This window comes from Lichenostomus cassidix, chromosome 11, assembly GCF_008360975.1.
Source record: "Lichenostomus cassidix isolate B80296 chromosome 11, HeHo_3.0, whole genome shotgun sequence".
Taxonomy (NCBI): Eukaryota; Metazoa; Chordata; class Aves; order Passeriformes; family Meliphagidae; genus Lichenostomus; species Lichenostomus cassidix.
The window spans coordinates 13,279,248-13,293,836 of record NC_139492.1 but is presented as its reverse complement, the minus strand read 5'-3'; the positions used below and the strand labels follow the sequence as shown (position 1 = coordinate 13,293,836).

The window sequence follows — 14,589 nt, the reverse complement described above, 5'->3', positions numbered from 1 at the left end:
CTCATGGAGGGCGGCAGAGCCCTGAACAGCTGCCCAGGGGGGTGTGGGTTGTGCCTCCCTGGAGACATCCCAAGCCCAGCTGGCCGCGTTCCGGTGTCAACCTGCGCCAGGTGACCCTGCCTTGGCAGGGGGTTGGACTGGAGGACCTCCAGAGGTCACTTCCAACCCTAGCGATTCTGTGATTCTGCAAAACAGGACGCTGAGCCCTCGGCAGGAGAGCAGATTTGTGTAGAAACCAACGAAATCGCATGTCACTTCGTCGCATTTAACAAACGATAAGATTGTTACACGCTCCCTCCCCAATGTCAAAGCCTCTAGCACCCTTTCACAGCTCAGCCCGCAGCCATTGCCAGTGCCAGCCTGACACCTGCCGGCGGCCTTGAGGGAGCGGGAGGGGAACCGGCCCGGGCTTGGTGTTTCCAAGGAGATCGGACCCGAGAAACGCCGGGAGCGGCGGAAGGAGTGGCGGCGGCGACTCGGGAGCGGCGACTCGGGAGCGGCGACTCGGGAGCGGCGACTCGGGAGCGGCGACTCGGGAGCGGCGACTCGGGAGCGGCGACTCGGGAGCGGCGACTCGGAAGCGGCGGAACGAACGCCTCGGGAGCAGCTATTCGGGGCCGGGCAGGGCTGCACGGCCGCCGCCGGCAGGGGGCGCAGGGGGCGGGGCGGCACGCGGCGGTCCCTGCCGGGCGCCGTAGCGGGCGGGGCCGTGCCGCTGTGAGGGGCCGCGCTGCCATGGCGGCGGGGCTGCTGTGAGGGGCGCGGGGCACTGCCGGGGTCGCGGGCGGCCATGGCGGCGGGCAGCGCTATCCAGATCCCCACGCGGCTGCCGCTGCTGCTCACACACGAGAGCGTGCTGCTGCCCGGCTCCACCATGCGCACCAGCGTGGACTCGCCGCGCAACATGCAGCTGGTGCGCAGCCGGCTGCTGAAGGGCACCTCGCTGCGGAGCACCATCATCGGCGTCATCCCCAACACCAGCGACCCCACGTCCGACTGCGACGACCTGCCCAACCTGCACAGGTGCGGCCCGGCCCGGCCCTCCCTGCCGCCCTCGCGGCCTGCGCTCCCTCCGGAGCCCGGCTCGGCCTCTCCGGCCGGGGCTGGCCGTGGGCTCACCCCGCGGGGCCGTGCTGCTCCGCCGCCCTGGGGAAACGCCCGTGCCCTCCGAGAGCCTGAGCGCTGCATCGGCCTGGCGGGCCAGCTGCGGGACGGGCTGGCAGGCGGCCCGAGGGGAAGCGTGAAAAGAGACTAAGGTGCAGGAGCAAAATAAGACGAAAGAACGCAGCTCTAGGGCTGTCGCAACTGTTGACCATAGCATTTTTCACCGAATAGGTAACACGGATATTGACTTAATTCACATAAAATGAAAACAAAGTGTTAAAGTGGTAAAGCGTGAATGAAACTAACATGCTGTAACCCTTACCCTCCAAACTTCATCGATCGCATCAGTGGATTTATTAAGATTTTGCAAGAAAATAACTTAAGTTTTAAATCTCCTTAAATAAGTGCGGTGATCTAAAATGTTTGTTCCGTACAAAGCCGGGAATTTCAGTGAAGAACAGTAATTTTCAAACACTCCCATTTCTCAATGCGTATTGTTTAAGCAGAAATGTCAGTGTGCCTGCCTATAGCAAGATCCATTATTGATGAAGAAATTATGTAAGTTTCTAAATTGCATGACTATGTTACAGTATCTTAGTTTTTTAGTTAACTCATTCGTGTTCAGGTTTTAGGGTTTGGTTTTGTAATCTGTGTTACTAAGGAAATTGGATAATTTGGTTGCATTTCATGGTAAGAACTATGACCCAGCAGGGTCTCGCAACCTATAGTTTGATTTCTTCTGATAAGGGGCACACAAATTGTTCTCTGGAAGGTCACAAATAACACAAGGATTTGATCTGTTTTTAGGATAGGCACTGCTGCCTTGGCAGTTCAGGTGGTTGGTAGCAACTGGCCCAAGCCCCATTACACGTTGCTGGTGACAGGCCTGTGCCGCTTCCAGATCCTGCAGCTGCTCAAGGAGAAGCCATATCCCATTGCTGAAGTGCAGCAGTTAGATCGACTCGAGGAGTTCACTAATGACCATAAATCTGAGGAGGAGCTTGGAGAGCTGTCAGAACAATTCTACAAGTATGCAGTACAGGTAATTAATTTTAATCCTATATATCATATAACCTGTGTGTACGCTTTGGGTCTTTATTTGTTTCATATCTGTCCTTCTGTTTCTCCAGTTCCTATATTTTTCAGGGACTAATAGAGTTTCAGTATTTCTGCTACAAAGCTTGATGTTTTTGTGCCGAGTTCCAGGGCGTCTATACAGCTCATTGCAGCTGAGTCTAACTGCTTGTGTTGGTGCTATGATAAGTTGGTGTTTCATGTATAGAAATACTGTAAATGCCTTCTAGTAAAAGATTTGATTAATTTTTCTTGAATTTTAAAGATGTGTAAGAAAATATGTACAATGGATTTTTTTGTGAGTTTGTGTTTTTTGTTTTTTTAATGAAAGGAAAGAAACCCTCCACAGCCTTGATTATAAGCTAGGTGTAATGAATTTGAGTTTACAGGATGTAAAAAGAGGCATGGGGAAATTTTTAATCTGGATCTGTGGGGAAAATAAGAGATACATGTATTGAAAAAAATGCTGCAAACAATAATGATATTTTTGAACTTCTCCAACAAGTAGAAAGCTCAAAGTCTTGATGCCCTAAGCTGAGTTAGTGCCTCATCTGTGAACTTTTTGTGAACTTATTTCAGTAGCTTTTTGGCAAACTACATAGATGTGCTTCACACTGAAAGATACAATCCTGTTTAGGTCAGAGAGCCACTGCGATAATTGAAAAGAAACACAGCAGCTATTAATGTTGTTCCTCGTGTGTTGTAGCTGGTTGAGATGCTGGATCTGTCTGTGCCTGCAGTCGCAAAGCTCCGACGTCTCCTGGACAATCTGCCTAGAGAAGCTCTGCCAGATATACTGACCTCTATCATCCGAACAACCAACCAGGAGAAGCTGCAGGTAGCATGTTCTTCACCTTTTTTAGTGCTAGTTAGGTGTTGCTATCGTTTTAGAGTCAGTCACTTCTAGACGGTATTGGAATTGCTTACGCTTCTGACTGTACAGTGATAACGCTGTGCCAGCAAGGATTTGTGTTACAACTGAGTGTGAATGCTCCTAAGTGTTTTTATGCTGTTGTTTGAAGTGTTTAGATATGCATATATCCAGATTCACCTAAGAGGTAAATAGATCTAGTTGGGAAATCTTGGAAATGGTTCATCTTATAAACGATAAGTAGAGCATGGACTTCCCATAGTAAAGATGATAAATCTTTCTTCATGTTGTGTTGAAACTTTGCTTGCATATCACAGCTGACTGATCATTGCACATATCTTAATAACTTCAGAATTATTTTTCTTAAATATTTTTAAAATCTTGTAGGCTGGGTTTCTTTAAATACTGAGACGCTGGTTTAGTTTCTATCATATGTCAAAGTAAATCTATGCAAAAATTATCTTTATGGCTTGGTACTTATTAGTCTGATTTCTGTCTTTGCTTGTGGTGTTTGGAAATTTTGTTGTTCCTTTTCTTCTGTGACTGCTAATGCTGCACCTGGAATTGAAAGTATGTTACGTTCTTTCAAAGCACCACAAGTAGAAATTCATGCAGTAATTTGAAGGGAAGGTGTGTACTGTAGCTAAATATCCTGCTGGAGTAAAATACATTAGTTATTAGTGTGTCACTTTTTAAAATTTATTAGAAGTTCTAAAGAAAAGAGCAAAATACAGAGGAGCAGAATTCTACCCATTTCCACATATTAACTTCATTTAATGTGAAAATGGAATTGTGCGTAAAGTTTTAAAAAGACAAAAAATCTCTAAACAAAACCCTTAAGGTGCAAGATGATTTTTTTTCCCTGGGATACCCAAGGAGATGATGCTGTAACTTTCTTAACATCTCTTAACAGGGCCATCTCTTTCCTGAGGCCCAGTAATTAAAAAATAGAACGTTGATAAATGTTTGCCACAGAAAATGCAACAGAAATGTTAAGATGCTTTGAAACTAGGCAGGATAAGAGACTTTTTCTCTAGTTTGAAGTGCTTTGTAGTTCAGCCATTCAGACCCTTGGGGCTAGATTTTGTGTACAGTATTCTGCTTTTCTTGTTACCTCTTTTCCTAATCCATCTGTTCTATACCTCTATTCAAAAGACATTAGCAGTATCTCCATGTTCCCTTCCCCTAAACTGAGGATTCATCAGTGTGAACTTGTTGGCTGCTCACAACTCCTTGCTTTTAGATTTTAGATGCTGTTAGGCTGGAAGAACGGTTCAAGATGACCATACCATTGCTTGTTAGACAGATTGAAGGCCTGAAGTTGCTTCAAAAAACAAGAAAGCCCAAACAGGATGATGATAAAAGGGTATGGAGCTTTAAATTTGGTATCCTTAAACATTCTAAATAAGTACTAAGATGCACTTGTTAAACAGGCTAATGAAAATGCATTATTTTAATCTGTGCATTTTTAGTGTGTAGCCATAGCATGTGATCATAGTCTGGAGCTGCAGAGAACACCCAGCTGGCATCTTTGGCTGTGTAGATATGCAAAAGACAAAATTTTTATTTAAAACTGCCTATGCTCTTTTTTTTTTTTCTGTTATGTTAATCTGAGTACTTTGTGACGTTGAATGCTCAGATTCCTCTGAAGAGTCAGTTCATGTGCACGGTGTGCACACAGTGAGCCTTGGCCTGTGCATTGAAAGGTGTGTCTTTTACTGATGGCATTGCAGATGAATGGCAGCATTTGAATTACACACAGAGAATGTGTGTTGTAAAATGGAGCTTGTTCACTTTGATGCATCTAACTGCACTTATCCTGTGCAAATGGGAAGTCATTGAGAAATGAAAAAAGATAAGACATTTACACATTTTGTAAAGATTAAGTTCTGTTTAATATGATGTGCTGCAGTGCTTGAAATGTCACAAATGTCTCCTTTCACTTTTGTTCAAACTGTACACTGTTTTCTGTTGTTTGCTAGTTTAGGCTATATAATGGATTTAGGACCTAATACATAAAAACTGTAACTTTTTTAAGTAGCACCAGTAACAGTTTTTGAAGTTAATTTCTGGAGTTAAAATGTTCTGAGTTTTTCTATGCATCTTACCTGTTTTTGTAATGATTTTTGTTCTAAGCCCAAGTACACAACTTATTTAAAACCAAGACCTGCTGCTGTTCTCTGGCTCTGTGTTCATTGCACAGGTTGTAGCTATTCGTCCGAATAGAAGGATCACTCACGGAAGCATTACAGAAGATGAAGAGGAGGAGGAAGATCATGATGATGTTGTCATGCTAGAAAAAAAGATTAGAACATCCAGTATGTCAGAGCAAGCTCTTAAAGTTTGTCTTAAAGAAATAAAAAGGTAGGAGGGTTTTAACTGGTGTTTTCTTCTAAATTTTAAAACAAACCTTGCAGACCTTTTCCTGTTTGACACATGTTTGTGTTGTGTTTTTGAAATTATTTTAAACTTCACGTTTGTTCAGTTGCTGCCTTGTGGTGCAGTAGAGGCTTCCTTTGCATTTAATTTCTGGTTGGCCTTTTGAATTCAGTGCTTGTATTTCCAGATTAAAGAAGATGCCTCAGTCAATGCCAGAATATGCTTTGACAAGGAATTACTTGGAACTGATGGTAGAATTGCCATGGAACAAGAGTACGAAAGGTAAACCTTTCTATTAGTGGTGATTCTCTTGCACAGACATTTTAGGAAAAGTAACTAACGTGTAAACACTGTTACTTAGTGCTGTCTTGTAAAAACATCATTGATATGTTACTTCAAGCCAGGTAAACTGTTACACTTGTGAGAACTGTACACTGAATAGCCTGTGTAGCTCAGTTGTACATCTAAGAATGTGAATTTTAAAAGTATTAGGAATAGTTTCATTAAAAAATGAAGGTGTTACTAATTACAATTTGTGCTAGTATGTATAAAAAATAATAAAGAAATGAGCATCTAAGTATTTTTTTATATGTTAGACAAAAAAACTTTAGGACATTTCTGTAACATTAATATTCCTGAAGAAGGTTCTGGTTTATCTAAAGCTAATCAAGTTTGGTAAGGAAGAAAAGGATAAAAAAGCACAATTGCAATTACTTTTAATAATTAAAACATGAGCTGTAGTAGAAAAACTGAGTCTCATGTCTGCTTTGTACCATAGTTTTCAAAGTTGTGAGCAGAGGATGATACTGGTAAAACACATAGAGTGTGCAGAAATGGAGAGTGAGGGAAGAGTAGAAAATCAAACACGACCAACAGACATTTCCTGCTGAGCTGCACAAGTAGTTAAAGTGAGCAAACTGACTTTCCACAAGGTGAACTTTGCACACCTGCAGAAATGTCTGTCCATCTCTAGCCTTCTGCTGGGATTTGCAGTGGTGAATTGTTGCGGGTTTGAAATAGAGCCCTGTTTACAAATCTTCTTGTAAGTATTTTCTTTAATCATTAAATTGTAAAACTGCCTACAGATACTTTGCAGTATTATTCAAAGAATCCCAAAATGAGTAAAGTATTTGACAGTCGCGTCCTAGCAGAATGTTTCCTTGGTGAAAGTTGCTCTTTGATCTTTTAAAATTATGCCACATCATGTAAAGTTTGAAGTTTTTACTTAAAGTTGGTGACTGGTGCTGTTGGTAGGTAGGTACAGTGAATAAACACACACAGGAATATAAAAAATAGAAAGTCATGATAATTATTTTAGCCTTGGATGTCATTATCAGTACTGTAATCTGCCTAGCTTACATCTAATTTCCTTATTAAAGAAGAATTATAATACCTTTGTTTTAGAAAAGCATTTTCTGAAATGTGCATGTGTTGGGGGATTGCCCTGATGAAGGTGTTTGTTGCTACTGTGGAATGAATGATTTCCATTTGGAAGGTAAATGCACTGATCCCTTTGCTGTTGTTGGTGACAGATCGCTTGGAAATCCGTGCAGCTCGGATTGTTCTGGATAATGATCATTATGCCATGGAGAAGTTGAAGAAGAGAGTTTTGGAGTACTTGGCCGTGCGACAGCTTAAAAACAACCTCAAGGGACCCATTCTTTGTTTTGTGGGACCCCCAGGAGTTGGTAAAACCAGTGTTGGAAGATCAATTGCAAAGACTTTGGGTCGAGAATTCCACAGAATTGCTTTAGGAGGAGTCTGTGATCAGTCTGATATTCGAGGCCACAGGTAATTACTTCTTCATTTCCTAATTGCAGTTTTTAATCTACAGAATACATTGATTATTCACTGTTCAGCTAATACAGAGAAATTTTGCTTCTTTGAAACAATGGTAGGTATTTATTGATTTTCCTTGGTATTCAGTGGTGTTATTTGGGAGAGAATTTTAGTAGGAATGGATGTTTGGTGTTGAGGTACTGCCTTAATTCTTTTGCAGCTGCCCTTTATTGTCATAGGCAATGGATTTCTTCAGTCATTTTAGCACTTTGAAGAACTAATTCAGTAGAAAGGCTAATACAAGCTTTTAATTTTTTTACTTTTTAAGAGGGACCTAAAGATTTAATTATATGGTGTAACCTGTGGTAGCAATGCATTCCTTTATAACTGTGTTTGCTGCTGAAACAGGAGGAGGAACATAAAAGTTGCTGGAGAATGGCAGTGGACTTGTTTGTGCACTGTTTTCTCATTTCAGAAAGAACTGGCTGGTTGCAAAGTAGATTTTTTGGGTGACTTTCCTTAGGACTGTTTTTGATGTTGCATTTCTTTCTGTATCTACTACTTAGTCTTTTAAACCATTGGTTTGTATTAGTCCATTGCAGCTGGAAGTATAATGAAATTCCTCATTCCTTGCAGCTGGAAGTATAATGAAAGGGTAGTAGAGATAGGTAACTGCCAAGCATCAGTGCAGCATTTTTGCTTCCATGAAACACGTTCTGTGCCTACTGCATGCAGTGTAGGAAATGTGGAATAATGAGTTTTAGTCAGGTTTTCATTTAAGTCATGTTATTGAATAAATTTTCTCCTTACAACAGTAGGTGAATATTGTCAGTTAAGGCTATCAGTTATTTTTTTTATGCCATTTAGCAGTTAATTTTGCACAGTGGCTATGCAGCTACTCTCAATCAGTAGAATACACCTCAAATAAAATATCCTAAAACCAACTTAAAGTGTGACTCGACAACATGCTATTCGAAGTGAAGCCACTAGAGGCTGTGGAATACTCAGCGTTGTGGACGCAAGGAGCTTTTCCAGGGCAGAGCAGGACTAACGCCTTTGAAACAGGGAAGCCACATTTGAACTTGACGTTACAAACAAAAGTCAAACTTTCTATCTTGTCATTTGACCTTATAAAGAGTACAGACAGCTGGATTTATGTGAAAGAGCCTCTAAAAAGCTTTCAAAATCAGGTATTTGTGGCTATCATGCATTTTTGAAGGCATTATTAAATTATTAATTAATGTTAGAGGCTAACCATTATAAATTTCATATTAAAATGTATTTTAAATTAGCCAATGGCAAATACTTGATAAGAGAGTTTATTTTTCATCAGCAAAACATACTGTAATCTAGAATTAGCAAGAAAATTGTGTGGTTACTCCTCAAGAAGCAAGTGTATAGTTTAGAAATGAACTTCTGAGTAGTTGGTACAAGCAGTCCTTTTTAACTGACTGGTTTTCTAAGTTTTTTGTGGCTAAAACCAAAGCTACCTGTTGCATTATGGTTTTTAAATTCTGCTTTGGTTTGCTTTCCTGCTTCTCAGAATAAGATTTAATCAGATTAGAACTACAGCTTCTCTGTAGAACTCTGTAATGTCCTTTTGTGTGAATAAATCCTTCAGGTTATTCCCAGCCAGGTGAATCCATGTTGTGCATCTGCTGGCAGTCAGAGGGAGGTGGTCTAGAAGTGGAGGAGACACAGACTTGTTGTTTTCTGAGTTTCACGATTTAGTTGGCTGATTTTCTAATATTACACCTTAGAAGACATTGTTTTTCTCCTCAAATCTCCTTATTAGGCTTTAGGCTTTAGTTAAGGATTCCATTAACATTGCAGAAGAAGGGTACTGTATGTACCTACTGATATACTGGACATGTAGCAAAATGTACTAAATGTACTAGAACACTCAAAAGGAACTCTTTCAGTTTGACTTGTAAGCAAACAGTGCCTGAAATAGCATTCACTTGGGCCACTTCAGTGAAAGATGCAGACCGAGAGATTCAGAAACAGATCTGTTGGAGAGCAGCAGGGTGGGGCATGGTGTTTCAGTAGTTGTGCAGTCCCGGCTGATGTGTAAGTGGGGCAATTGGAAATGTCCAGGTTTGGCCATTTTCACTGGGGATCTGTGCCTGCACCTGGGCTTTGGGAATCCTGTTTTGATTGGGTGGAGAGTAGCAAGGACTGTTCTGCATTCCCAAAATGAAGTCACTCTCTTGGTACAAAACCAGGACTCCTTTATCAGACATCCTTCAGCTGTTACCCACCTTTACCGCTCATCTATACCATATATTACAGTATGCTGGTTTACGTTTGTTATTGTCCTAGGTTGCAATATTGATGTAGTTAAGTATTCTATTACCACCAGCTGTGGGCCATTAGCTGCTATCACCCACTCCGGATGACAGGCAATGGGCCATCCGTTAGCTATTATCACTTGCTAATGACCCACCCCGCATGACAGGCAATGGGCCATCAGGGACCCACCGTGTGACTCATGGACTTATCTCATCCCATTGTGAGATGCTCTGCTGAGGAGGGAGGAGCCAGGTGTTCCCACCTGGTTATAACTTGGCCTTGGAACTGCCTGAGCTAGCCCTGTCTACTGGGTTCCCAGAGGACCAGAGCTACTACTGGATCTTCAGCTGGAGACTAGACCTTCACAGGATCACCGCTTCAACTGGACTACTTCAGTTGGACTGCTACTACCACCCTAACAGGGTGTTAGGTTGTATCTGACTTTGTCAGTGCTTTTCCTTGTATTATTTCACTTATTTTTAATTTCAGTCTTGACTTGTGATCTCCCACTGGTTTGTTTTCAAACCAAGACATATTTTGGCGCCCAACGTGGGGCACGACCTGGGGAAACGCAGAAATCCTATCACCATGATGCTCAGCTTATCTATATGGGTGCTTTATCTCGCTCTCTATATCTTTCCTCAAATGGGAAGCTATCTGCCCGTCGTATTGCTCTTGTTACGATCAGGGCATGGCATGAAAATTGCTCTATTGGTTTATTATGCCTATTGCATAGTAACCTGTGAGGCGATGAACACCATTCGTTATATATACTCGACTTTGTCTGCCTGGCCTAACCTGAGCTGCTCCATCTGGGACCTCCTCAGCAATCGCACCCACCCTCTGGGGCTAGGAGGAGAGAGCGGTTTCTTCCAGCATTTCAGGACGGGCACAGCCGTCTTTGACAATATTGAGTTCTCTCTGGATGCTAAAGATGGCATAATCTTCCTGTTAGTTCTGTTTTCTTTTTTCTCTGCGACCAGCACCGTGTACCTCATGCTGAAGAACAGAACAATACTTTGTCTTCTTGAGGAGGAGAAACTAAGCAAATCAGGAGGCAAGAGGAAAAGAACCAAAGGAGCAGTCGACGTCTCAACACAGACCATCACCAAATCAGAACAGTTGAAGCCGGTAGCAGTTGCCTCCGTCCAGAAAAAGAAATCCAAGAGCAAGTCAGTCCGCATAGCGACTGACGAGGATGCGGCAGGACCATCTCACCCAGCAGAAGAGACAGAGCCGGAGATCATCACTCGCTCTCTATCCCTGGGGGAGCTGCGTGACCTACGGAGGGAATTCACCCGGCAGGCAAATGAGTCCATCTTGACCTGGCTGCTCCGTATCTGGGACGCCGCAGCTAATGACACTATTCTGGATGGAAGTGAGGCCAGACAACTGGGATCCCTGTCTCAGGATGTGGTCATTGACCAGGGGATTGGGAAAACCCAGGAAACTCTCAGCCTCTGGCGGCGATTGCTACTGAGTGTACGGGACAGATACCTGTGCAAAGAAGACCTCCAGATGCACCAAAGGAAATGGAACACAATAGAACAAGGTATCCGATGCCTGAGGGAATTGGCCGTGCTAGAGATCATTTTCTCAGACAACGAGAGATTCCCCAAGAGCCCAGATAATGTCCGGTGCACTTCATAAATGTGGCTAAGATTCGCGCGGCTCGGACCGGAGATATACTCTCGTTACCTGGCAACATTGCAGTGGAGGGAAGGCGAAGACCAGGTGGGCGAGTTAGCAAACAAACTGAGAATTTATGAGGACACTGTCACCGCCCCACTACGCACCCAGGTCTCATCGGTAGAAACAAACCTGGCCGAGCAAGTCCAGAGATTGATTGAAGAGAGCCATCAGAAACTAAGGAAAGAGCTCACAGAAAGATTTTTCCATGCCACACCAAAACCAACCCGAGTCTCTGCCATCAGGAGCAGACGTACTCCAGTCAGGGAAAGAAAACAAACTCCACGACGTGACCTCTGGTTTTTCCTGCAAGAGCATGGGGAAGACATGAGGAAGTGGGATAGGAAACCCACCTCCACCTTAGCAGCCCGGGTACGTGAATTGAAAACAGAAACATCCACCTCAAGAAGCTCATCTAGGTACAACACTGCCCCAGTCTCTTGTGGACAGAACCCCCGACAGAATGGAAATGATAATATGACTGATCCTCTTGAAGGAACCTCAGGAACACATTTACAGGAGAAGAACATCGTGCACCAAAAACAGGATTAGAGGAGCCCTGCCTCTAGCCAGGTAGAGGAAAGGGATAACCGGATCTATTGGACTGTGTGGATCCGATGGCCTGGCACGTCTGACCCACAAAGATACACGGCTTTGGTTGACACCGGCGCTCAGTGCACCCTGATGCCATCCAGGTATGGGGGGACCGAATCCATTTCTATTTCTGGGGTGACAGGAGGATCCCAGCAGCTGACTGTACTGGAAGCTGAAGTGAGTTTAACTGGGAATGAGTGGCAGAAACACCCCATTGTGACTGGTCCAGACGCCCCATGCATCCTCGGCATAGATTATCTCAGGAGTGGATATTTCAAGGACCCGAAGGGACATCGCTGGGCTTTTGGGATAGCAGCCGTAGAGACAGAAGACATAAGACAACTGAATAGCCTGCCTGGTCTCTGATAACCCGTCTGCTGTAGGACTACTGAGAATTGAAGAACAGCGGGTACCAATTGCTACAGCAACAGTGCACCGCCGGCAATACCGCACTGACAGAGACTCTGTAGCCCCCATCCATAAGATGATTCGGGATCTGGAGAGCCAAGGGGTGGTCAGCAAGGCTCACTCACCCTTTAACAGCCCTATATGGCCGGTGCGTAAGTCCAGTGAAGAATGGAGACTGACGGTGGATTACCGTGGCCTGAATGAAGTCACACCACCACTGAGTGCTGCTGTACCCGACATGTTGGAACTTCAGTATGAGCTGGAATCCAAGGCAGCAAAGTGGTATGCGACCATCGATATTGCCAATGCCTTTTTCTCCATTCCTCTGGCAGCAGAGTGCAGGCCTCAGTTTGCTTTCACCTGGAGAGGTGTGCAGTACACATGGAACCGACTGCCCCAGGGGTGGAAGCACAGTCCCACCATCTGCCATGGACTGATCCAGGCTGCACTGGAAAAGGGTGAGGCTCCAGAACATCTGCAGTATATTGATGACATCATTGTGTGGGGGGACACAGCAACGGAAGTATTTGGGAAAGGAGAGAAAATCATCAAAATTCTCCTGGAAGCCGGTTTTGCCATCAAGAAGAGCAAAGTCAAGGGACCTGCCCGAGAGATCCAGTTCCTGGGAGTAAAGTGGCAAGACGGACGGCGTCAGATTCCTTCTGAGGTCATCAATAAGATCATCGCGATGTCTCCACCAACCAACAAGAAGGAGACGCAAGCTTTCCTAGGCGCCATAGGCTTTTGGAGAATGCATATCCCTGAGTACAGCCAGATCGTGAGTCCTCTCTACCTCATAACCCGCAAGAAGAACGATTTCCACTGGGGCCCTGAACAGCAGCAAGCCTTCACCCAGATCAAACAGGAGATCGCTCATGCGGTAGCCCTTGGACCAGTCAGGACAGGACCAGAGGTAAAGAATGTACTTTACTCTGCAGCCGGGAGCCATGGTCTGTCCTGGAGCCTTTGGCAGAAGGTGCCTGGTGAGACCCGAGGTCGACCACTGGGATTCTGGAGTCGAAGTTACAGAGGGTCTGAAGTCAACTACACCCCCACCGAGAAAGAAATCTTGGCAGCTTACGAAGGAGTCCAAGCCGCCTCAGAGGTGATCGGCACAGAAACACAACTTCTCCTTGCACCCCGACTGCCAGTACTGGGGTGGATGTTCAAGGGAAGGGTTCCCTCTACCCACCATGCCACTGATGCTACGTGGAGCAAATGGATTGCCCTCATCACACAGCGCGCCCGTATTGGAAACCCGAATCGCCCTGGGATTCTGGAAATGATAACAAACTGGCCTGAAGGTGAGACTTTTAAATTATCTTCAGAAGAAGCAGAGGAGCAAGTAGCACGTGCCGAGGAAGCACCCCTGTATAACGAGCTGCCGGAGAGTGAAAGACGCTATGCCCTCTTCACCGATGGGTCCTGCCGAATTGTAGGCGCAGATCGGAAATGGAAAGCTGCAGTATGGAGCCCCCCATGACAAGCTGCACAGGCTACCGAGGGACAAGGTGGATCGAGTCAGGTTGCAGAGCTTAAAGCCATCCAGCTGGCTTTGGATATTGCTGAACGAGAGAAATGGCCAAGGCTCTATCTCTACACCGACTCCTGGATGGTAGCCAATGCACTGTGGGGATGGTTAGATCGCTGGAGAAAGGCTAACTGGCAGCGCAGAGGAAAACCCATCTGGGCCGCTGAGATTTGGCAGGACATCGCCGCCCGGGCAGAAAAGGTGACTGTGAAAGTTCGACACGTGGATGCACATATACCTAAGAGTCGGGCTAATGAAGAGCATCGTAACAACGAGCAGGTGGACCGAGCTGCCAAGGTGAAAGTGTCACAGGTGGATCTGGACTGGCAGCACAAAGGAGAATTATTTCTAGCTCGTTGGGCCCATGATGCCTCTGGTCATCAAGGGAGAGATGCGACATACAGGTGGGCTCGTGACCGAGGGGTGGACTTGACCATGGACAACATCTCACAGGTCATCCACAGCTGTGAGACTTGCGCTGCAATCAAACAGGCCAAGCGGGTGAAGCCTCTGTGGTACGGTGGACGATGGTCAAAGTACAGGTATGGGGAAGTATGGCAAGTTGACTACATCACACTTCCCCAAACCCGCCAAGGAAAGCGCTATGTGTTGACCATGGTGGAAGCAACCACAGGATGGTTAGAGACCTACCCTGTGCCTCATGCTACTGCCCGGAACACCATCTTGGGTCTGGAAAAGCAAGTCCTGTGGAGACATGGTACCCCTGAGAGAATTGAGTCTGACAATGGAACCCATTTCAAGAATGGCCTCATAAGCACCTGGGCTAGAGAGCACGGAATTGAATGGATATACCACATCCCCTATCATGCACCAGCTGCCGGGAAAGTTGAACGGTGCAACGGACTAC

The 14,589-nt window shown here is 45.0% G+C and overlaps 1 protein-coding gene across 1 annotated transcript in view; it reads left to right on the top strand.

Annotated features, from left to right (window-relative positions):
- Positions 1-705: 705 nt before the first annotated feature.
- Positions 706-14,589, top strand: part of LONP2 (lon peptidase 2, peroxisomal) — a 41,148-nt gene continuing 27,264 nt past the window's right edge. Inside the window, exons 1-7 of the mRNA XM_085071907.1 lie at positions 706-1,023; positions 1,912-2,146; positions 2,885-3,016; positions 4,293-4,415; positions 5,253-5,413; positions 5,616-5,710; positions 6,961-7,219. Of these exons, the coding sequence (XP_084928033.1) occupies positions 791-1,023; positions 1,912-2,146; positions 2,885-3,016; positions 4,293-4,415; positions 5,253-5,413; positions 5,616-5,710; positions 6,961-7,219 (1,238 nt within the window). The 5' untranslated portion in view covers positions 706-790. The remainder of the gene's footprint in view (positions 1,024-1,911; positions 2,147-2,884; positions 3,017-4,292; positions 4,416-5,252; positions 5,414-5,615; positions 5,711-6,960; positions 7,220-14,589) is intronic.